The 23,355-nt window shown below is 36.9% G+C and overlaps 1 protein-coding gene across 5 annotated transcripts in view; it reads left to right on the plus strand.

The window, feature by feature from the left end:
- ATP11A (ATPase phospholipid transporting 11A) overlaps positions 1-6,832 on the plus strand; it is a 214,640-nt gene extending 207,808 nt beyond the window's left edge. For 2 of the 5 annotated variants that reach the window (XM_074299563.1, XM_074299561.1), the window contains exons 29-30: positions 4,341-4,445; positions 5,807-5,952. In XM_074299563.1, the coding sequence (XP_074155664.1) occupies positions 4,341-4,430 (90 nt within the window). In that variant the 3' untranslated portion in view covers positions 4,431-4,445; positions 5,807-5,952. Of the gene's footprint in view, positions 1-4,340; positions 4,446-5,806 lie in introns of all 5 variants that reach the window. The other 3 variants (XM_074299560.1, XM_074299559.1, XM_074299562.1) reach the window with 2 other exon arrangements.
- The last annotated feature ends 16,523 nt before the right edge of the window (positions 6,833-23,355 follow it).

The following is a 23,355-nucleotide window of genomic DNA, read 5'->3' on the forward strand; positions in this document are numbered from 1 at the left end:
ATCAGGATTGCAATCTACATGGATGGAGGAAGTGTCTATGCTACAAAATCATGGATCATCAATATATTTTCTTCTAAAACATCAAAAAATTTCCTCAAAGTAATAAATATCATTATTGACTGTTTGCCTGTACCAATAACAATTGACTAAATACTCAATATGCACTAGAATTGTATTAACAGAAGACTTGGTTCAAACTCTTATTATATTGAGAGCAACACTGTAAGGCAGTAGAAGAGGCATTCTTGTGCCCATTTTCCAGATTTATCAAAAGGCCTCCCAGCAATATAACCAGAATAGCCCAGGGCTCCTCCTGCTTCCAAGTCCAGTGTTCTTTCATACTACACTGGACTTTTAGTCATTTCATGAGAGACTAATATTATTATAGAATCTTTATCTCATGAAGTACTACAGAGAACAGATTTGATCCATGTTAAATTCCCATGGTCACATTCCAATTTCTTCAATAAATAAATTGATACAACACCAGATATAGTCATAGCTCAGATGTACCATAATAAGACATGTCCTTGAGCAGAATGATATTTGGTGTTGACATGATTTCCAGCTCTCAACTGCAATTCTAAAGCAAGCTCATTAAAGACCATAAGACAGCTCTCTGAGATAGCACATATTGTTGTGGGGATAAATAGGGAAGAACATAATTTTATGCACACATTTAAAGCTACTTAAATTCATGAAATAAAATTTGATAATTTTTGATGAGAAAAACTTTTGAAAAAAGCTCTGGGGTTTTTTTAGATAGCAATAACAGCCCAGGCCACAGTATTATAGAGCCTTGTATGTAGCATTTTCTGTGGCAAAAACTAATTATAAAAAGCTTCTTTTTTTTTTTTTTTTTTTATCCAGAGCCAAGATTTCAAGGGAGCTATATCTTAACCAGTTATTTATTACTTGGTCCATACACTTAAATACATTTAGTCTTCCCCCAAAATAATAGTACTTTGGAAAACAATCTCCAGTATTTGGATTGGATATGAACCAAAATTTCATATTTAAGTTGGTTGGCTGAAATTCTGTTGAGTTTTCCCATAAGAATACTATTATAAATGGTGGTTTGGATTGCCAAGTTTGACTAGAAAAATGGCATTAACATACAATGTATTGAATGCTGTACTATAAGTATACTAGAATCTAACAACCATGTATAACAAAGTACCTGTGGAGAAATACTTAGGAAGACCAGTAGCACACCTGGAATCCTCCCAGCTATGAAAGATAAAGTCAGTTAGAACCGAGACTTTCCAATCTCCAAGTCACTGGTAGTAGTTGTACATAGCCTGTGGGAGGAACTGGTGATGAGAAAAGAAAAGGATGAGAAGAGAAGAAATGGAAACTGGGAATTAGAGATGCTCAAGATGGGGCCATGGGTAAGATACTATAACACACTTTTTCCCCCAGGATACTTTCCTGGCTAAACATTTCCCTTACCCCTTAAGTATAAGGGATTGTCCTGCCTATTTCCTAGATAAAAGTTAAGGAAGGAAGGAAATAGGCTTTTCTTATAGTTGTTAATGAGGTTTTTAGGGTACATACAATACAGGATGAAGCAAGAATCATTTGCATTTTAGAAGAAAAGTAGACTTGGTAGGTACTAAACATTTATCTTGGGAGACAGAGCTGTAAAAGTAGTGGGAGAGAGGAAGGAGAATATCCAGTAATTTTTTTACATCCTCAAGACTATTTTTTTCTTCCTCTATCTGTTGATTTCTCAAATGACAAGAGTGAGGGAATAGAAAAGGGAAAGGAGATAACATTCTTGTGAAACTTGTTCCCCCAAACTCCTTTTCCCTATCTTCCCATAGTTTTTTTTTTTTTAAATATACTTTCCAGCAGTAATTGGCACATAATAGATATACATGGTGCAATCAAGGAGTGAGTGAATGAATGAATAAAACATCTCCTCAGCCCTGTTTCTCTATATGACCCATCGTATTCTTTTCCATATCTTCTTAGCCAGCTCCAAGTCCTGTGATAAAAGGCTTAATACCATCCAAGTCTGCTTTTCCCTTACATAAGAACAATCTGCCAGTAACACCCAACCTGCCCAGAAAGGCATAGGGAAAGTTCTCATCTGGATCAGCTATTTCTGGGGTGATTGTTCATATGTAACAAATACATTTCTGTTGGCATCTGGTATTATTGCACAAACGTTTTAAAAAGGGGTGGTGGGGAACCCTTTTTCTTGCAAAGACTATTGATTGAAAGCAATGTGCCTTGTTGATGAACCTGCCTTGGAGTCTAGAAGACCTGGATTCAGGTCCTGTTCCTAACCTGGAATGGCTATAGGACCACTAGCAAGACACATAATCCTCAGTACTCTGAGGAATTCTGTAAGCTTTTAATTTAAATTACAAAGTTGTAGTTGATTGATGTAAGTAGAAGGAATTTCCACTAGGAGCTCCCTATATGGAGAAACCCTAAATCCAGACTCAAAAATAGTTGATTGGCTCAATATTTTAAGTACTGTTTAATTGACTGATGTGATTTTTTTAAAAATAAGAAAAAGATACCTCACTTTCTCTTTAAGTAAATTGTTTTAGTCCAATCTAATTTTTTTTTTTAGTCTAGGATCATCAAAATATATTGTAGGGAATCACAGAATTCCTTTATTTATTTCTGTATTTGGAAACATGTAGGATGAAATGATTAGGAATGTCTTAGTGAGGTAGAGATGGTGCTAGAAAAATTGATTTAGCTTTTCCAAATGCAGCTCATAATATTCTAGAACTAGTCTAGATTAGAGACCTAATTTAAAGAGGTTGTTTTATATTTAAACAGTTGCAGAAGCTGGAAAAAGGTCTTCACTGATCATTGTCTTAGGTATCCATAGCAGCTGATGTCATTGAGGCTTTTAGGCCACTGAGCATTCATTTCTAGGGGTGATAAACAACTATTTACAATCGCTACTTTACCATATAAAAATGAACATCAGTATACCAAAACCAAAACATTCACGGCACATGCAAAACACATTTTCTCTGATGGAATTTATCTTATCCAGTGTTCTGCAAAACTTTGGAGGAATCAAGCAGTTTTTAACTTTTATTTGGACTACATTTTTTCCACCTTTCTCTGTAAAAATTATCTTAGGCAGCAATCCTCTTTCATCTTCCACCCTCTCTTTTACAAATATATTATTCCTACAATGTATCCATTTCACCCAGGCAGTTTAAGCACACCATTTATAGTTGTCCATCACTCTTAGGACTCTTTTTCACATTTGACTGCGAAATGACCAGGTTTGAGTAGCACATCTCAAGAAGTCTACCTCTACCCATCTGGGACTATTTTGAACATCACACCAATCTGTTGGATTCATTTCTCTTGCTAGGATTCTTTTTTTTTTTTTTCTTTTAATTTTTAGTTTTGTCCAAAGGGCCGTTGATGCCCCTTTGGCAATCTTCAGTGACACTCTTTGCAGAAGAGCAGGAACTTCACTGACTGGGAAAATGGCTCAGAGGGTCTTGTGAACCTGCACCAGGCTTCCTTGTTCAAGTGCTCCAGAAAGCCCACAATGTCTGTGTTCCTGGCAGATTCTGTGGAATCTCCTATCACGTTGCAAGCAATTGTCCCAATGAATTTGGCTTCTTACTGCATATGTATTGGGGACACTCATTGATTCCACTTAGATTCTTTATCTCCATAATATAGTATGTGTATTTGGGGAAAGTGGGCTCTCCAATTCTCCCTTCACATACCCAACTTTGGATATAATTTTCTTCTAGACAGTTCCGCAGCAATGGCACAGATGAGAAGGGAAGACTACTGTTCTTTAAAGTATTTCCTGCATGTCCTGGAATTTGGCAACTCAGATAAAAAATCAATTTGCCTTCATTGATTTTTCTAAATCTGTGCTTTCCTTCCTCCCAGAAGTACTTACTTGCACTGAATATTTAACAGCCAATGGCAGCACACTTTCCTACTGCGTATTTGATTCTATGATGATGAAAGTCCCATGAGCAAAATGAGCAAAACAGTGATATAGTTTCCTTTATCCGTGATCCAAGAGGCACCGGAGAACATAGCCAGAGGTGGTGTCTCATGGTATAAAACAAGTGTCTTCAGCTTTCATCAGGTTTGTATTTAGTCTGGCAGTAGGATCAATAATGGGTCCATATGTGTAGGTAAAAGGGTTTGAAAGGACGAGAGCTGTAGAGACAGGGCCTCGAGACTAGAGCCACCAAAGTAGGCTCTGGAATAAAGCTCTGAATCTGTCTTGAGATCAGGGAATCAAGATGCTCAGACCTCATGACAGTCCATTCAGATTTCCCTCTTGTGTGTGGCAACAGTCTCAGTGTTTTTCCTCATCCTTGCAGAAGATTATGAAACATAAACCAACTGTACAGGCAGTGGCGACCTACGATGGGCCCCTCCTTGAAGCATCTCTTACGGCCTCGGAAGCATAATTAGCTCATTGATAGGTAACAGTATTGCACAGATGGTGCCAGTTTGGAGTCACTTTATTGGTGTGCGGTGATAACTCTGAAACTGTCCATTTTTCCTCCAAAGTTTTTGCTGTGCTTTGCCGTTGTTGTTTTTTTTTTAAGTCAAAATTAATAGTTTGTAGGAGAACCTAATTTTTACATTTAAATATTTTATATTCCCGGGTAAGTTATTTGCCTGAGAGTGACAATTGCATAACAAAGTGTATCTCATGTGTTTATATATGTGCACATTTATGTATGTATCTTTGGACTAATGTTTATCGGTGTTCTCATGTGCAACATTAGGTGGTCTGACTTGCTAATATTCACTATTACCAAAATATACAAATTCTTCTGGGCCTGTGAAGTATAAGCATTTTAATTTATAGGGTCAATCACGATTGTTAATGCTTTCTGGAATTTTGATTTACATTGAATATTAGTCAGTCCTTAGACTACTGTTGGACATTAGCCCATGTTAAACATTAGCTGTACTGACTTGATGATGTCTGGTATGTGGAGATTGTGTTGACTATATGTGTTCATGAAATATCTCTCTAATACAAAGATCTTGAGTTTGACAAGCACATTTTATCATCTAATTCTGAAAAAAAAAATTCCTTACTCTGTCAAACTTGAAACATGCATTGTATTAAAGTTTGATGTTGCTCAGTTTTTGTTTATTCTCTTTTCCCACATAGTTAAAACTTGTGGTTTATAATATATCAGCCTTCTAGGCTATTAGTGAGAAGTCACACAAACCACATAGATCTGTGGCATGTACAAAAATACTAAGAGTAAGCTCTGAAGATGATCTCAATGTGCTTAGTCAATATGGCTGTTTATCCTTGAATCTGTTTGTGTTGGGAAAGGATGCACTAACACTGGGTGAGTCCTTGTCTTCCTGTCTTTGTGGGTCAGCATTTTGAGGGTAAATAACCACACTTCACTCACACTTTTGGGCTTGTCAGATGTCACTACAGATCTAGGAGAAATGAATGAAGTTATGAAATGTAGCAATGATAGCCCACACAATCATTCAGCTCCACCTGCTTCTTGCCATCCTTTGGTTAGCATATTGGCTTCTTCATTAGTATAACTTGAGAAGGAGAGGTGGGGATAGAGAGAAGCTGCCTTCCAGGATATTACTAATCAGATACTAACGGGAGTAGTGTCAGTTTAGAGTAAGAGGGGAAATTAGGCAGACAATGTAAAACCAGTGACTTGGCTATTGATTTCCAAGTAGTGTACTCTTAGAGAAAGCATGTTGTCCAGCTCACTTTTGAAATAATAAAGAATCATTTTAGGGTCTTTATGTACTATGTCGGCATTTAATGTATTTTCTTATCTCTTGACAGAATTCTTCAAGGCAATGTCAGGACCATATTTCAGAATTCACCCCTCTTGCCTCTCTATCAAGTCCAACCTATCGAAGCAATGAGCTCTCCAGTTCTCCCCCAGCCACAAGGTCCCATTCTCATTCTAAAAAAGTGATGCTGACATACTGGAATAGTCATGATTATTCGGTCCTCCCGTTTGGGTTTAATTTTTCCAATAACTGTTACAAGTCCAGTGCAAGACACTGCTATCATGGGTCAGGTTTGGAAACGCCTGTATGACAGATCACCAATTCAAGCCTTTAAAGAACTGCATTTTTGAATGTGTGTGTGTGTGTGTGTGTGCGTACGCATGTGTGTGTGCGTATGTGTGTGTGTATGTGTGTATTCTGTTTCCAGAAGAGGGAACAAATGCATAATAAAACAAACTAAGAAGTACTTGGTTCTCACTGTCTGGAGTAATGATTAGGCAGACAGAACTGAGAACCTGAAGTCTGTATCCTTCCAGGCCTGATGTGGCCTCTTCAAAAAAAAATTTTTTTGAACTGCTAAAGCAATGAACATCCTACACAGTCTGGTACTGTGAGACTGGTAGCACTTAGAAGTCCCCTTGTTCTATGTTAAAGTTTTGGGGTTTTCTTTCTTCTTTCCTTTTTTTTTTTTTTTTTTTTTTTTTTTTTTTTGCACATATATTGCTTGCTTCTATCGTCTTCAGTCACTTGCTTACTTGAAGTGGATAGTTTCAGTGAATGACCTATATTTTGATATCAACAGTTCAGTTTCGAGCCAGAAGCTATGACCTCAGATATCTCCAGTGACAGTCACTTCATGCATTTCACAGCTGTTTCTGATATTTCTCTTCGTCGTCCTTCCTCGGCTCTCCCAATTTGTTTTCCTCCCGTGCTTTGTAAAACAAACTGACGTGGCCTCTGTGATCATCGCTTGTCAGGAAACGCTCTTCAAATGCTCGTATTTTTGTAAGTGGCCAAATTAGGCATCTGTGTGGTTATGTATATTGGTTTTCCTAGTAGGAAAAAAAAAAAAAAAGACAACATTTTATACTCACCCCTACAAAGGGAAGCTGGTTTGTCATAGGTAGTACTGTCATTTTGCATGTCAGACTCAAGGTCACTTGTGCTGAATGTGTTAATTTATCACAATATGTCCTAGAAAAGTTAGAGTAATTCAGTAAATTCATTTTTAATTCCCTTCCTATCACCTTGCTGCCTCCATGGAGAAAAGTGTTTATATGTATGACTGTGTAAGGGAATGTACTTGGTACAAATTAGGAAACACTGATAGCTTTTCCTCTGAAAGCTCTGAGATACTATTTTGTTAGACTTCAAAATATGGAGTTTCTTGGTTCCCTGTTGATGGAAAAATTTTTTCTAGGGCTTTAAAAGGGGAGGGGGAGTATTAGTTTAGTAACATTGCTAGGGGCTTTGGCACAAATGATTGACTATAATGTCATTATACTGCACCCTGTGTTGTAATGAAAAGAAAGGTCGAGAATCTAGTTTTCTAAGACATAACCACCAGGTGGCAATTGTCTTTCAAAATGGTCTTAAAACTTATTTCCAATTGAAAAAAGACATGGTTACAAGATAGCCTTTTGATTTTTTTTTTTTTTAAAGCAATACAGCCAGCTTGTAACTCTTCCAAGGCTTTCTAGGGTTTACCAAACTTTGCACTAATTTAACTACTAGGTGTGTCCTTTATCTTGGGATTTTATCCAGTGTTTTGTTTGGAAGGTGTAAATGACTGAAGGATTGCTTTAAAAGTCCCCATCATTTTTACATACCCAGTGTTTATTTATATGAACACTCTCCTTGACATATTCGAATGACCATTAAATTAACATATTCAATTTGGGAATCAAACATAAAAGTAAAGATTTACTCCCTTTTAGAAAGGCCCATTCCCAAAAGTGATGAAGAGAAAGTGGCATGTGTAAGAATCAACACTGAGAGCTTATTCTTAGACATTTGATGTTAAGGTTAGTCGTTTGAGAGCATAGGGTTTCACCTATAAAATATTTCATTTGAATTATAGAGAAATTTTTTTACCTAAAGAGTACTAATGATAAGAACCAGTGAATTATTTTAAAGTTCTTAGAATGTTTTAATGAATTATGAGCACTTATCATACCAAAGATTAGGCTGAATAAAATTTGACTGTCAAGAAGTCATCTTACTTCCCGACTAAGAAGCATAGCATTTTTAGCTTGAAAATTGAATGTTAGCATTTCAATAATAACCCTTTCAGTTTCCTCTGTCATGGACTCTAGCAGTATTATAAACTTAGTCCTTGCCTCCTTGGATGTCACACTCAAAAATCATACCATTCATAAACACTGGTGTATGTATTTTTTAAAGATTTTTTTAAAACCTAATATGGGTATAAACATGATACCCGTAGTGGTGACAAATTTTCTGTGCATTTAGTTAACAAATTATTTGTAATGTATTTTTTTAGAAATCTTAAAATTGCCTTTGCACTGAAATATTTTTCATAGCTGTTTATATATCTCTTTTATGCATTCATTTGTTAACACACCATTTCTAATTTTTTAAATATGTTTTGAAAAATTTTTTAATTTTATGGGTTTTGGCCACTTTACATTTAAATTTTGCTGATAGTTGTGACTGAATGTTTAAAAATCTGATGAATGTGAAAATTTTCAGATTCGATTTCTTGCTTTCTCTTTCTCCTAAACTGTTACTGTTTCTGATGGTAGTAATTAACAGAAGACACATCACCAAATGGCAGTTTACTAAGTTTTTTTCACCTTTATCCTTTTTAATTTCATCCTATCATTTTTTTCCTCATTTCTATCTTTTAGCCTTAAATAAGAAAATTCTTGCTTGGTGATTGAATATGCTGGATTGCTGCTCTGCCTACTAACCAAAAGTTTACTACATCCTTTTACTCTTTCATCACTAAAGACTTTATAGAGTCTAAAGTGTGTTTTAGAAAATATCCTGGAGAATTGTTAAGTGTATGAGCCTAGGTATTTTAAATAGAGTTTGCAAGAAGAAATGCAGATGTTTAATGGCCAGAGACAGAGAAATAGAAAAAAGGAGGACCCTGTTGAAATGGCACTTTTACATCTGATTCAATAGCAGATCCTTTATATTAATTAGTTCTTATCATATATTTAATGCCTTATAATGTCACAGGTTATGTGAGAATTCGCTCCAGGCCCTTGGATTTTAAAATCCTATTTATTGCATCAGATGTTACACAGAGATAATGAGGAATCTATAGTTTTACCATTGGGTACAACTTCACAACCAGTCTGTGATTCCAAAATTAAATCCGAAGGATTTACTTGAGGCATGTGACAATTAAGTTAAATGACTTTTCCAGGGGTATAGGACAAATTTCTTGTCAGAATCAGCATTTGAACCTTGGGCTTTCTAGCATAAAGCCCAGGGTTCTATCTAATATGCCACAATACCTCTGTGTGTCAGAAATTAATGACATAGTTATGATTTATCATGTTTGGATGTAAGCTCTATTGCTTCCACTGTCTTTCCTTAGAAGTTTTTCTTTTTAATATACAAGTATGTGAGTGATCTTGTCTATATTCCATCCCCCTATTACTTCCAACTCCATGGTAATTCATGACCATGCATGCACACAAAAACATATACACATAACCACACTCCCCTCTGGAGCTCTCATCCTACCTTCCTTTTTCCTGAGGTATTTCCAGACTTTGTTCCACCCCTCCTTCCCTCCCCAGTAGAAGTCTCTGACCACTTCTGGGAAGCCAATGTCCTGTCTGCATTCATCTGATAGGCTCTCAGCAAAGTCATTATAGCATACCTTTCTCCAGTAGGCAGACTGATTAGGTACCATCCCAACACAGTTTCTTTAATGATAAGTGTAGAGGCTTCCCTGGACAGAGATTTTTCTCTCTCAGGGAAACTCCAACTAAAATAACTTATCTCTGCTCGCTGTTCTTCAGTTGAGTGAGCTCTCTAGGAGCCCAGAAGGGAAGTTAAGGCTTCCAAAGAAGGCACTCCCAATTCTATTTAAGTGCCCTCTGGAGGAGGCTGGGCTCTCTGCTTTTTTGGAGGGGAATAGTCTCATTCCATAATCTTCTGGAGTAAGGAAGTTCTCTCTGTGTCAATTTGGTTTCAAGAAATAACACAAAACTTCCCTACATATTTGATTCGGTAGAGTGAAAAGGGCAGATCAAATTTGAATGAAGTAGGAGAGTTGTATCTCACATTGGACACTGACATTCATAACAGCTAATTTATCTGGGATAGATTGGGGGGGGGGGAGAGAAGCATGTTGGAGAGGGGAGGAGAATGACAGATTTTGTATCACTTCCTAGCTTGCCTTGATTAAATTGTTGCAGCTTTAACAAAAATGTTTCATACATGCTGTTAGAATCCTTTTAAATAGACATCAACCAAATGTTCTGTGAAAGCTGGAAAAAGTATTTCAAGCTTTGTCTTTTTCTTAACCACCGAATTTTTATGTATTTCTGCACTGTAAGAAATGATGATTACCATTGTTTTTATCTCACAGTATCGTTGAGATTATTTATTTGACACATAATACAAAAACTTGGATCTTGCTTTCTTGCATTACTTATTTTTCTGGTATCGCCCATTTGTCTAGATCCCATTGGTATGCAATTTTCAAACTGGGAGAAAAAGTTGGTGAGCCACTGTGGTCTTTTTTTTTTTTTTTTTTTTTTTTAATTTTGAAAGCCAGGGTTTAGGGGGAATGGGGGACAAGAATCATTCTGATAATAACAAAGCTTTAATGGAAACTTGTTGGAAGTATTATAAAAGTGTGATTCTACTTTTGCAGAAAAAAATCTAAAGATCAGTTTATATAGCTTTATTTTTTACTTTATCAAAATATACAGAATTTTAATATACTGTACATTGTCTCTGACTGAAATTATTATATGTGTATATGCATTGCCATTGAAAAATATCCATTCATTATGTAACATAAAGGCAAATCTTCCAAAAATGCCACTGGAGGAAAAAATAGTTACCACTGTATTTAACATAAATGGTATCTGTAGTTGTCATCATCATGAAATATTGGAATTTCTTTTTTAATTGTTAAATTCAATAGGTGCATTTAACAGACAATAAATCAGCCTTTAAACAGTAATGTTTAATTGGTAACAATTCATTAACTTGCTCTGAAAAGTCAAACTGTGGACTCAATTGCTACATTTCTGTAAAGTTTATTTTGTATGCTGCTGTTTTTAACTTTCATTTCAAAAGATATCAAAATATAATCTGTTAAAATTCCGCTTTTGAATTTTTATGTAGATTATATAAGCAGGAATTCAGACTGCTTGCAATAAAAAAAAATGGCTGGTTTAGTTTCTTCACAAACAAATAAAAATCTCACAAGGGGTGACTTTGCCAATTTCTCTTGTTAATCCAAAAAAACTTAAATTTCCATTAACATTTTTTGTAGTCCTAATTTGAGAAGAGGGCTATATTACTTAGGTAAGTATCTTTTTATTTGTAAATAAATAAAGTCAAAGAAATGATCCATTTCTTACCCTGATTAGCTAAAGGAACCCTTCACAAGCAAGAAGAACTAGTCCAGAAATCCACAAAGATTATACTTGATAGGAGCAGGGTTGCCCTTTTACTCTCTTAACTTGATAGTTTTAATATCAACCTTAAGAAAATGAAAAATATTAGTTTTCTATTAATGTGTAAGACTAAGCACCCAAAATCATATGCATAAGCTGCCCAGATCAAGATTTCTGCTCTTCTTTCTTGAATTGTTTGGGGATATTTTCAGATTTCTTTTTTTCTTTTCTTTTTTTTTTTTTTTTTAGAATTTTTTTTCCCACAGTATATATGCATGAGTAATTTTTTTTAAATAATATTATCCCTTGTATTCATTTTTCCAAATTATCCCCCCCCTCCCTTCACTCCCTCCCCCTGATGACAGGCAATCCCATAAATTTTACATATGTTACAATATAACCCAGATAAAATATATGTGTGTAAATACCATTTTCTTGTTGCACATTAAGTATTAGATTCCGAAGGTATAAGTAACCTGGGTAGATAGACTATATTTTCAGATTTCAAGATTTGGATTCAAAATTTGGAAATTGGATCAGAATTCTGATCCCAGCTCAATTTTTTATCTCTTCCATGAATGATCTTGGGCAAGTCATTTCATAATGTTGGTAGAATTGTCATCATTTCACAAAGTGGAGGGGGGAAAGAGCAGGTCCTCTCCATACTGATGATTGAAAGCCCTATCAGATGATGAGATCTATAAAAGCAGAGATCTGAATTTTCATCCTTGTGTTTATCAACTATAATGTAATCTAAACAAAATAAGTATTTAATAATTACTCTTTGAATAGAATTATTACCCCTATTACTGAATTAAGACAACACATACATTCATAAGAAGAATGAGTAGTACCCCATTACCCTTAAAAAAGTAAAAAGCAGAAGTAGTTTGAATCCATTACCTCAATGTTTCTTGGTGCTTATGCAAAATTCTTAGACAGCCAGGGTTGCTTCCCTATGGCTAAACAACAAAAACAGATGGACAAATTGCTGGGAAAGGGTGTGCAAAGAATATGCAATAAGATGGAATGTAGGCATATATGTGCTTCTCAGACTCATCACTTTTTGACTTTGAATTGTTCAGTGGACTCAAAATAATCCAAAAGAGCAGAATAAGAAAAACAAAAGAATTAGAAACAGGAAACAACAACCTTCAGCCACTCTAGTTATCTTCTCAAAAGAACAGACATTTGGCCCCATGTATTTTTAAGTCTTTTTTTTAAATAGTAATTTTTCCAAATACATGTATAGTTTTCAACATTCACCTTTGCAAAACTTTGTGTTCCAAATTTTTCTCCTCTCTCTTCCTTTTTCCCTTCCCCAAGACAGCAAACAATCCGATAAAGATGAAACATGTACAGTTCTTCTAAGCATATTTCATCATAAGCATATATTTCATATAAGCATCATGCTGCAAAAGAAAAATCAGATCAAAAGGGGAAAAAAAGACAAGAGTGGAAAAAAAAAACAAGCAAACGAACAACAAGAATGAAAATGCTGTCCTGCAGTCACATTCATTCTCCTTAGTTCTCTCTCTCTGGATGTGGATGGCATTTTCCATTCCAAGTCTATTGGAATAATAAAACTCTAATTTTGTCACCATTACTTATCTAATTTAGAAATTTCTAAAGGGTTTTTCTAAAAGATTTTAAACTGCTTCCTAATAAAACTAAGAAGAAAACTTAAGAGAAGGGTCTTAAACAATAATGAGACTTAGGTAAAAGAGAGGGAAGAATACCATGTCAGAGAATTATTATGGAATGTTGTTGACATTGGTCCAAGAATTTCTTTTCCTAGAAATCTTTTAAAATGTTAGTTTGCTTGTTTTAAGTTTCAACATGTCAGTTATTTTAAAAGTCTCTGTGCATTTACGTTTGGTTGTACCCACATCACTGCTCAAACCAAACACTTGCTCCTGCTGTTTTTTGGAAACTGCTGAGCTTGTTAGAAGACATGGCCTTGTTGGGCTGCATAGTATGTTTCTGTTTATGACATCAGTGGTGTGAAACCATTCGAAGTCGCCCTTCATGTAAAATTTATGATCCTCAGCTGCCCCAATGTGAAGGAGGCAAGATGCTGGGCACCTCATATCAACTAAAGACTGGCCAAAAGCTGGTGAAACTGGCTGTGCCAGGTCCGAGGTCTGAAGAACCATTCTCATTAGTAGTCCTATGTGCTTCTTTCCACAGACTACATATCATCATATCTGACTTCCAGCTACCTAAGTGTATGCTGTAATGTGAGTTAAACCTAATAAAGGCTTATTAATAAATGTATCACTGTCCTGAGTTATTCCTTTATGAAATTTTGATCCCCAACTGCTAGAAGAGACTGAGTCATGAGCAAGAGCACAATCTTTTCTGGAGAGTATGAGATTACAGTCATAAAGTTATAGAAGGTACCTCAGAAACTATATAATTCAGTCTCCTAATTTTATACATGAGGAATTTGAAGTAACTCTAGGAAGTTAAGTAATGAAAAAAGAGGGATTTGAATTTGGGTCTTCTGATTAAGACTCACTGTTCTTTTCATTTCAGGTTTTAAAGAGAAAAAGAAAACACTTCCAATTTTACACCAGAAAAAAAAGGCATTGGACTAATACTTTCAAAACACCCCCAAAGAGCAATTAATTGTAGATTTTTCACCCATAGAAGAGTTGAGAATGTTAGATGATCCTTAAAAGTAATTTAAAGAGCAGTTAGGCAGTGTAGTGGATAGAGTACTAGCCCTAGGGTCAGGAAAACTGAATTCAAATACAGCCTCAGATAAATACTGATTGGGTGACCCTGGGCAAGTTATGTAACCCTAGTTGACAAAAAAAAAAAAATGTTTATCAAAGTCCAAACTCCCAATGCTACACAATGTCTTTGACAAACATTTAGGACAAGCAGGCATTCAGAATCTTGAACACTGCTAGCAATGTGGAGTGCACTATTTTAGGAATCTTACACCATATATAGCAATAAATTCCAAATGTATATAAATATATGGTCTTTAAAAAAAAAGGAAGAAGCACTTGTCACTTCTATGACTGATTGGGGAGAGGGAATTTCTTCACCAAATGAATTAAAATTATAAAGGATAATACAAATAGTTTCAGTACCATAGAATCAAAAACTTATACACAGGGCAGCTGGATGGTGCAGTGGATAGAACACCAGCCCTGGAATCAGGAAGACCTGAGCTCAAATCTAGCCTCAGAGAAACATTAACTGGGTGACTCTGGACAAGTCAAAACCCCAAGTGACTCACCAAAAAAAATTGCACAAAATATTGCTACAATATTTTTTAAAGGACCACACATGAATATTTAGCATACTGTATCTTGAAACAGTAATTCAAAGGACAGCATATTAAGGCCTGTGCCCATAAAAATCTATGTTGATGTGTTAAAGGAGAAGATAAGGATACAAAAGCAGTCTAACTGTCTAAAGAGCAATCTATTTAGAATCCTCCATGCCTAACAATACTCCAGCCTCTTAAAAGGAAAATTGCCAAGAAAAGAAGTTCCCTTTATTGAAAGTTTCCTTCTTACTTTGGTTCAACAGCAGCAATGGAATTTCAGATTGATTAGTTCACCTGGAATTACATTAAGAAATTATTTACCACCAATTCAGTTTGAGAGTAAGCTATACACTAGGATCAGGAACGCAAACATATGAGAATCACAAAATGTAGTATTGATAAGTATATCAATAACCATCTAATCCAACCAAATACCTGAAAGAAATTGCCACTTTTAGAATATCCAAATGCTCAGTCTCTGCTTGAAGACCTCCAATAAAACTTCAGAGATTTCAAACTAACAGGGACCCTAAAGTTCAACCTAATTTGTTTCAAATTCTATTACCTTCATATACTTTATTGCAACCACTACATTGTTTTCCTTGGCTACTACTGTTTTTTTAAAGATGGATTATCATAGAACCTTGAGTATGCATCATTTTACAGGTAAGACTAAGGCACCGAGGAGTTAAGTGGCTTGCCCAGAGAACTCAGCTTGTAACAGAGGATATAAACCTATTATCTTCTTGATTCTATTGGTTATGTCACTCTGCCTCCTAGATTTAAGGATGGAAGGGAAAAGTTCAGTGTAGACTATGCTCTTAATTTTGTCCCCTCAGGTCATCTTCTGTCTCAGACCAGAAGAAAATCACTGGACTAATGCCTTCAAATACTCCCAAAGAGCAATTGTATATTTTTCACCCAAAGGAGTTGAGAATGTTAGCATTAAGATGGTTCTCAAAAATGATTTAAGAGGCATTCAGGTAGTGCAGTTGATAGAGCACCAGCCCTAAAGTCAATCTCAGCCTCAGTTTCCTCATCTGTCCTGTGTGACAGAAATCTGACTGATATCTCATTTTTCTGATAGATTTTCAAGCTTATCCACTAGATTTTTCCCTATTTCCTGCCAGGATATCAAAGTTTCCTCTCTCCTAAAACAAATCTTCACTTGTCTCCATCATATCCTCAAGTTATCATTCCATATCATTCAAGGGAGAGAGTGAGATGAAACCATCCAGTTGCTTCTGTCTGTACTTCAAACTCATTTCTTAATTCTTTGTTATCTAGCATAAGAGTATTATTATTTTCAATAATAATTGACATTTATAAAGTCCAATTCCACAATTGGGGTAAAACTTTGAAAAAAAATGCCAACAGTTCTGGTCTTTCTTAACTTTCTACATTATTGACCACCATTTGTATACCATTCCCTCCCTTAACTATTGAAATTTTTTTTATCAAACTCAATACAACATAAACATAACATAGAAAGAACAAGAAAGACATTAGAATCTGACCTAACTTTGCTTACTAACTTTTAAGTCTATAATATACAATTATATATTAATATAATTTATATATATATATATATATATATATATATATATATATATATATATGGTATATGTATATATAGTGTAACACCATGTATGCTGGCAAACATACCAGTAATAATCTTGAGTCCCAGAGAGGCTGAAGTTTATGGATTTCTTGAGCACTCCTGGAAATCAGGGACTGTTTCATTTTTGTCTTTGTAGTAACATCATCTAGTACTACGGTGCTTTGCAGTCAGTGGATGCTTAATAAACACTTGTTGAATTAAATCATAGAGCTTCCCTTTATAGGTTAAAAAGGCCAAGGTCTTCCACTGCATCCAGGGCCATCTCCAGTCATCCTGATCTGTATTTTGGCACCGACCTAGATGGCTCTGGAGGAGAAAATGAGAATGGTGACTGCACAGCTCTCCCTCACCCAAATCCAATTATGTATTAGCTAATATTATTATTATTGTTATTACAACTACTACTTTGTTCAGGCCCCCATTACCTTTAGCCTAGATTATTGCAATAGCCTCCTCAAAGATCTCCCTATCCCTTTCTCTACTTCAGTCTCCCCAATATATTTCTTCCATGATCATTTTCATCTATCATTTCAATCCAAGTCATTCAACACTAGTAGCTTCCTGTTGCCTCTAGAAACACAGAGAGCACTTAAATACTTGATTGTGTTATGTTTTTTTTCTTTTCCTTTCTTCTCTCACTTCTTTCTCCCTCCCTCCCTTCCTGCCTTTTCCTTCCTTCCTTCCTTCCTTCCTTCCTTCCTTCCTTCCTTCCTTCCTTCCTTCCTTCCTTCCTTCCTTCCTTCCTTCCTTCCTTCCTCCCTTCCTTCCTCCCTCCCTCCCTCCTTCCCTTCCTTTCTTCCTTCCCTTCCTTCCTTCCTCCCTTCCTCCCTTCCTTCCTTCATCCCTCCCTCCCTCCCTTCCTCCCAACCTTCCTTCCTTCCTTCCTTTCTTCCTTCCTTCCCTTCCTTCCTTCCTTCCCTTCCTTCCTTCCTCCCTTCCTCCCTTCCTTCCTCCCTTCCTCCCTTCCTTCATCCCTCCCTCCCTCCCTCCCTTCCTCCCAACCTTCCTTTCTTCCTTCCTTCCTCCCTTCCTTCCTTCCTTCCTTCCTTCCTCCCTCCCTCCCTCCCTTCCTCCCAACCTTCCTTTCTTCCTTCCTTCCTCCCAACCTTCCTTCCTTCCTTCTTCCTTCCTTCCTTCCTTCCTTCCTTCCTTCCTTCCTTCCTTCCTTCCTTCCTTCCTTCCTTCCTTCCTTCCTTCCTTCCTTCCTTCCTTCCTTCCTTCCTTCCTTCCTCTCTTCCTCCTTCCCTCTGTCCCTTCCTTCCTTCCTCCTTCCCTCTGTCCCTTCCTTCTTTCCTTCCTTTCTTCCTTCCTTCCTTCCTTCCTTCCTTCCTTCCTTCCTTCCTTCCTTCCTTCCTTCCTTCCTTCCTTCCTTCCTTCCTTCCTTCCTTCCTTCCTTCCTTCCTTCCTTCCTTCCTTCCTTCCTTCCTTCCTTCCTTCCTTCCTTCTTTCCTCTCTTCCTCCTTCCCTCTGTCCCTCCTCTCACTCCCTTCTTTCCTTTCTTTCTTTCTTTTTTGGAGGCAAACAGGGTTACTGTCTTGGCCATAGTCACACAGCTAATAAGTGCCCGAGACCAAATTTGAATTCAGATCCTTCTAACTCCAGAACTGGTGCTCTATCCACTTTTTCACCTAGCTGCCCCTTGATTGAATTCTCAGAGTATTAAATGAGCACTAAGAAAAATCATGGTAATAACCAATGTCTAATTTTACTGAAGATAACTCTGTGATACACAAGAACAGCAATGGACCTGGGTTTGGAATCTTGCACTGATACTTCCCTGTATGATGTTAAATCAATTGGGTCCCCAGTTTCCTCATCTATATAAAATGGGGGAATGGGAAGTCACTTAATCCTGGTTAATCACTGGAAGTCACTTAATCCTCAGTTTCCTCATGTGTAAAATGAGCTAGAGAAGGAAATAACAAACCACTCCAGTTTTTTTGCCCAGAAAATTCTAAATAGGGTCATATTAAAAACTACAAAAAAAACAAACAACAAAATGGTCACTATCACTTTTTATTTGGAATTTGGTTCTATCTTTATGAAAAGCAAAATATTCTTGTTTTTCTTTCTTTTTGAACATAATCTAAACCCTAAGAATAACAATTGTAAAAACATGATGCTATCAGGAATGATATCAGTTTATTTTATTCCCTTAAGTTACACAGGAAGGAGGGGAGGAAAAAGCACTTCAGTGCCTGGGTATGTAATTACTGCTTTAATGAGGGACTATCAAAAGTTAACTTGAGTCAAACTGGGTCCCACAGTCTGATAATTAGATTAGTTCTTGTTTGTCCTTCCCTTTCCAAAAGGACCAATGTCATCACAGAGTGATGTCTTGATTCCTGAGAGAATTGGATTGAAGTGAAGCAAAGTTACACAAATCCTGATCAGGTCTATGAAAGGAAAGTGCATTCAAAGTACTCAAAGAACCGCTAGGAGCCACTGGTGAGTCTTTAAGTTTCTGCTGGACAAAGCTAATAGTAGCATGCTATTTTTTTGTGAAGATATTTTGCACCATCCCACAGGGCATAAGCTCGTTAGGACAGGGATAATTTCAGGTTTTTGGTTTTTTTTGTTTGTTTGTTTTTGTTTTTGTTATCTCCCCAGGAACTAACTCAATACCTAATAAGTGATAGATCTGAACTCAGACTGGGTTCAATCATGATAACTTTTCATTAAATAACTTCTCTTTCTCTCTCTCACACATACACACACATACAAAGGGGCCTTCAGCTCTCTTGCTAGGAGTCATCTAATATAGGTTTTAATTAACCTCATACCAAATCCAAAGGATTTACACCCAAGCCATTTGACAATGAAGGCAATAATTCTTCCTTTTTCAATCGGTCTCTCCTTTTAATAGATTTCAATATGATGTTCTCAACTTGCCTCCCTTATTCTTCCCATGAGAGAAAATAATTCAAAATGAGTATGTTCCACTTTTCCTCAGGAAATAAACCATATATCTCATAGTGCCTATGAAAATACACTTCATGTGTCCCTGATGGGCTCACCTTTCCCCTTTAAGACTATCTAGAAGTGATTTTTCTTTAAAGGCAGCAGAAGAAGGGAAAATTCACATGACCTTGCTAGATTTCTTCCAGATCCTAGATCTAAACTGCATCACTCAATCTGTACATCAAACCTTGTCTCTATCTGGTTTCAGGTAGTCCTCTTTTGGGGCTGCTATATGATGTTCAAATTAACATATGCAAACTTCTTTCCAAGAAACCAAGTCTCTGTCTGCATATGGACACTATCACTTAAAAGAAGCTCTCTTTTAACATTAAACATTCTTAGCACTAGAATGAACAGTGAGGCAGTTAGGCAGTGAAGTGGATAGAGGGCCAAGCCTGAGGTCAGAAAGTTCATCTTCTAGGGGCAGCTAGTGGTGCAGTGGATAGAGCACCAGCCTTGAATTCAGGAGGACCCGAGTTCAAATCTGGTCTCAGACACTTAACATTTCCTAGCTGTGTAACCCCAGCCTCAAAAAAAAAAAAAGTTCATCTTCCTGAATTCAAATCTGATCTCAATCAGCTTGTGTAACTCTGAAAAAGTTCCACTTACCTATGTTTGCCTCAGTTTCTTCATCTGTAAAATGAGCTATAGAAGAAAATGGCAAAGCACTCCAGTATTCTTGCAAAGAAAAGTCCAAATGGAATCATGAAGACTTGGACATGACTAAAATGAATCTAAAACATCACCAAACTTACAGCAATGAAATATTGATATTCAGGTGACACAGTGGATAGAGTATTAAGCCTAGAGTCAGGAAGACCTCAATTCCAATCTAGCCTTAGTACTAACTTGTTGTGTGATCCTAGGCAACTCACTGTTTGCCTCAACTTCCTCAAATGAAAATTTTGTTCTTTAGTTGTGTCCAACTCAAACCTGGTCTCAGACATTACTAACTGGTTATGTGAGCCTGGGAAAGTCACTTAACCTGGTTTGCCTCGGTTTCCTCAACTATAAAATGATCTGGTGGAGAAAATGGTAAACCACTCCAGTAACTTTGCCAAGAAAACCCTAAATGAAGCCACAAAGAGTAAGACATGACTGAAAGGACCGAGCACAATATGGCACGGTGGATAGAGGGTTAGCCTCAAAGTCAAGGAGACTGCCTTTCAGATATCTCTGGATGATCTATCCAGCAGACATCTTAAATATGTCCAAAATGAAACTCATCTTTCCTTCTAAATTCTTCCCTCCCCCTACTTTTCCTAGGGCAACACTAACCTCCCAGTCCTTCAGGTTGCCAACATAGGAATTATCATTAAATCCTCACTATCTCTTACCATTCCCCATATTCAACCTTTTGCAAAGACTTGTCAATTTCATTTTACAATATTTATTGAATACTCTTCTTTTTCCCTTCTAATATTACTGCACTCTGGTGAAGGACTTCATCAGCTCATGTTGGACTACAATAATACCCTGTTGGTGAGACTAGCCTGCATCAATTCTCTCTTCACTCTAATACATCCTCCTTTCAGCCACTAAAGAGAGATTTTCCTAAAATGCAGGTTTGACCATCTCAGGTTACTCTTCTAGCCAATGAAACACTGTTGGCTTCCTATCATCCCCAGAATTAAATACAAAAAGTTCTATTTGGTACTCAAAGTACTTCATAACTTAACCCCCTCCTAACTTCCTAGTCTTTTAACATCTTGCATATTTTTTGATCCAGAAATACTTATTTCTTTGATGTTCCAGGAAAAAAAGACCAAATTTTTAGGCTCTGAGCATTTTTTTTCCATCTTTGGTGCCTGGAATGTTCTCTTTCTTAGCTCTGTCTACTGGCTTTTCTAGCTTAAATCCCTGCTAAAATCCCACCTTTTATTGGAAGCTTTTCCAAATCCTTCTTAATTCTAGTACATTTCCTCTGTTCATTATTTTTCATTTATCCCATAAATAATTTGTTTGTACATATTTATTTGTAAACTCTCCCATTGGATCATGAGCTCTTTGAATGCAAGAACTATTTTTTAACTTTGACTGCATATCCCCCCTTTTAACACAGTGTCTGACACATAAATTAGATAATTTCAAATCTCTGATAAGCATCTCTTGGCAAAGAGATTTGTTTCCAAAGAGCTAGGCTGCAACTCAGCAAATATAACAGCAACCTCTTCTTAGCACCATATCTAGCTAATGGCATGAAGGAAAACAGAAAAAAAAAACCTGATATTTTTTCCTGGACCCTAGGCTGAGACTGATAGAACCTCATGTCCAGCTTCTTGTGTTGGAGACACCAACTATGGGCATGAATGGGCCACTAGGAAGCTATGAGCTAGCACTATTGTGAGGTCATGGCAAAGAATCATCCCACTGAAACTGGACCAAAGAAAAACTTGTCTACCTTGGGCAGAAGGATCAAAACAGTCCTGTTGTCATGTCCCCCGTGTTTTTTTTCCCCCTGAGGCAATTGGGGTTAAGTGACTTGCCCAGGGTCACACAGTCAGGAAGTGTTAAGTGTCTGAGTCACATTTGAACTCAGGTCCTCCTGACTTCAGGGCTGGTGCTCTATCCACTGTGCCACCTAGCTGCCCCAATGTCCCATCTCTTAAATCTCTTTCCACTGGACAGCTCCGTTTTTGGTTGCAGCATTCATCGGAGCCATTTCCCATTTTCTTCCAAATAGTCTTCCCTCAAATAGAACTCTTTAAAACAGTATTCCCCACTTTTCTAAATAGCATTCTCCAACTCAATCCCTTTCCATTCTTTCCTTGACCCCTTGGCCTAGGAACTTTTCACCTCATTCTCCCTCCAATGCTGTAGCTATAGTCTGGAATGTACACTTTGCAAATTATTCCAGAACTGCCTCCCCTGGCAGTCAATAGGATAAAGAACACTCTGGAATGCCTACCAACTCCTTTCTACAGTTACTCCTGTAGGGGGATAACCGGTTTCAGGCTGGCAACACAGCTTCCTTCCTTCCTTCCTTCCTTCCTTCCTTCCTTCCTTCCTTCCTCCTTCCTTCCTTCCTTCCTTCCTTCCTTCCTTTCCTTCCTTCCTTCCTTCCTTCCTTCCTTCCTTCCTTCCTTCCTTCCTTCCTTCCTTCCTTCCTTCCTTCCTTCCTTCCTTCCTTCCTTCCTTCCTTCCCTTCCCTTCCTTCCTTCCTTCCTTCCTTCCTTCCTTCCTTCCTTCCTTCCTTCCTTCCTTCCTTCCTTCCTTCCTTCCTTCCTTCCTTTTCTTATTCAATTTCCTAGATTTTAAGTATCAGCCCTCTTTGTAGTATAACTCCTCTTCTTGACATCACAATAGTCTTGGTTTCTAAATGGAAGAAGGAAAAAACTTTAATTTCCTTCTCCCACTACACCTCTAACACCACCCTACTTTCACTATCTGAATGAATATTGAAGATATGGGAAGGAGACTGACTCTAGATTCCCAAGACTAGATTTAAATGCCATTTCTGAAACTTAAATACTCTTAGCAAGTCACTTAATCTCTTCCCGAGGCTAGATAATTCTCTAGGCTAGATAACTTCTAAGGTCCATTTAAGCTCTAGATCTTAAGCTTTTGCAATTAGCTCAGTTCTACAAACATTATTAAATGTCTAGAATGTCAAGAATAGGTAAAGCTATTATATTTAGATACAATGCAATAAATATTTATCAAGCACCTATTGTGTTGAGCATTGTGCTAAGAACTGGGGATATAAATAAAAAAAAAAATAAAGAGACAGTCCCTGACATCAAGAAGCTTATGAATTAATGTCATAAGGTCTGATTCCTGACTTTGTAGAACTTTCCATTTAGTGAGAAACTAAAACACATATACAAATAATTATTCTACAAATACAAAAGAAACACAGTAGTGCTATCTGATACAAAGTGCTATCTGAGGTTGTTGTTTGTCCTTCGTTCAGGAAGAGGGCCATGGTATCAGGGAGGTGATGCCTGGACACACAAGTGAATTGGATTTAAGAGAGGGAAAGCTGAGCCACCTTACTTCCCTCACTTTCCCCTCCAAAACCGGATGGCTCTGGATCCAGTGGCAAGATATAGTTCAAGACGACTAGAGATAGCCCTGAATTCAATGGGAGATCTTGGTCTTTTTAAACTAATAAT

This window comes from Sminthopsis crassicaudata, chromosome 3, assembly GCF_048593235.1.
Source record: "Sminthopsis crassicaudata isolate SCR6 chromosome 3, ASM4859323v1, whole genome shotgun sequence".
Classification (NCBI taxonomy): Eukaryota; Metazoa; Chordata; class Mammalia; order Dasyuromorphia; family Dasyuridae; genus Sminthopsis; species Sminthopsis crassicaudata.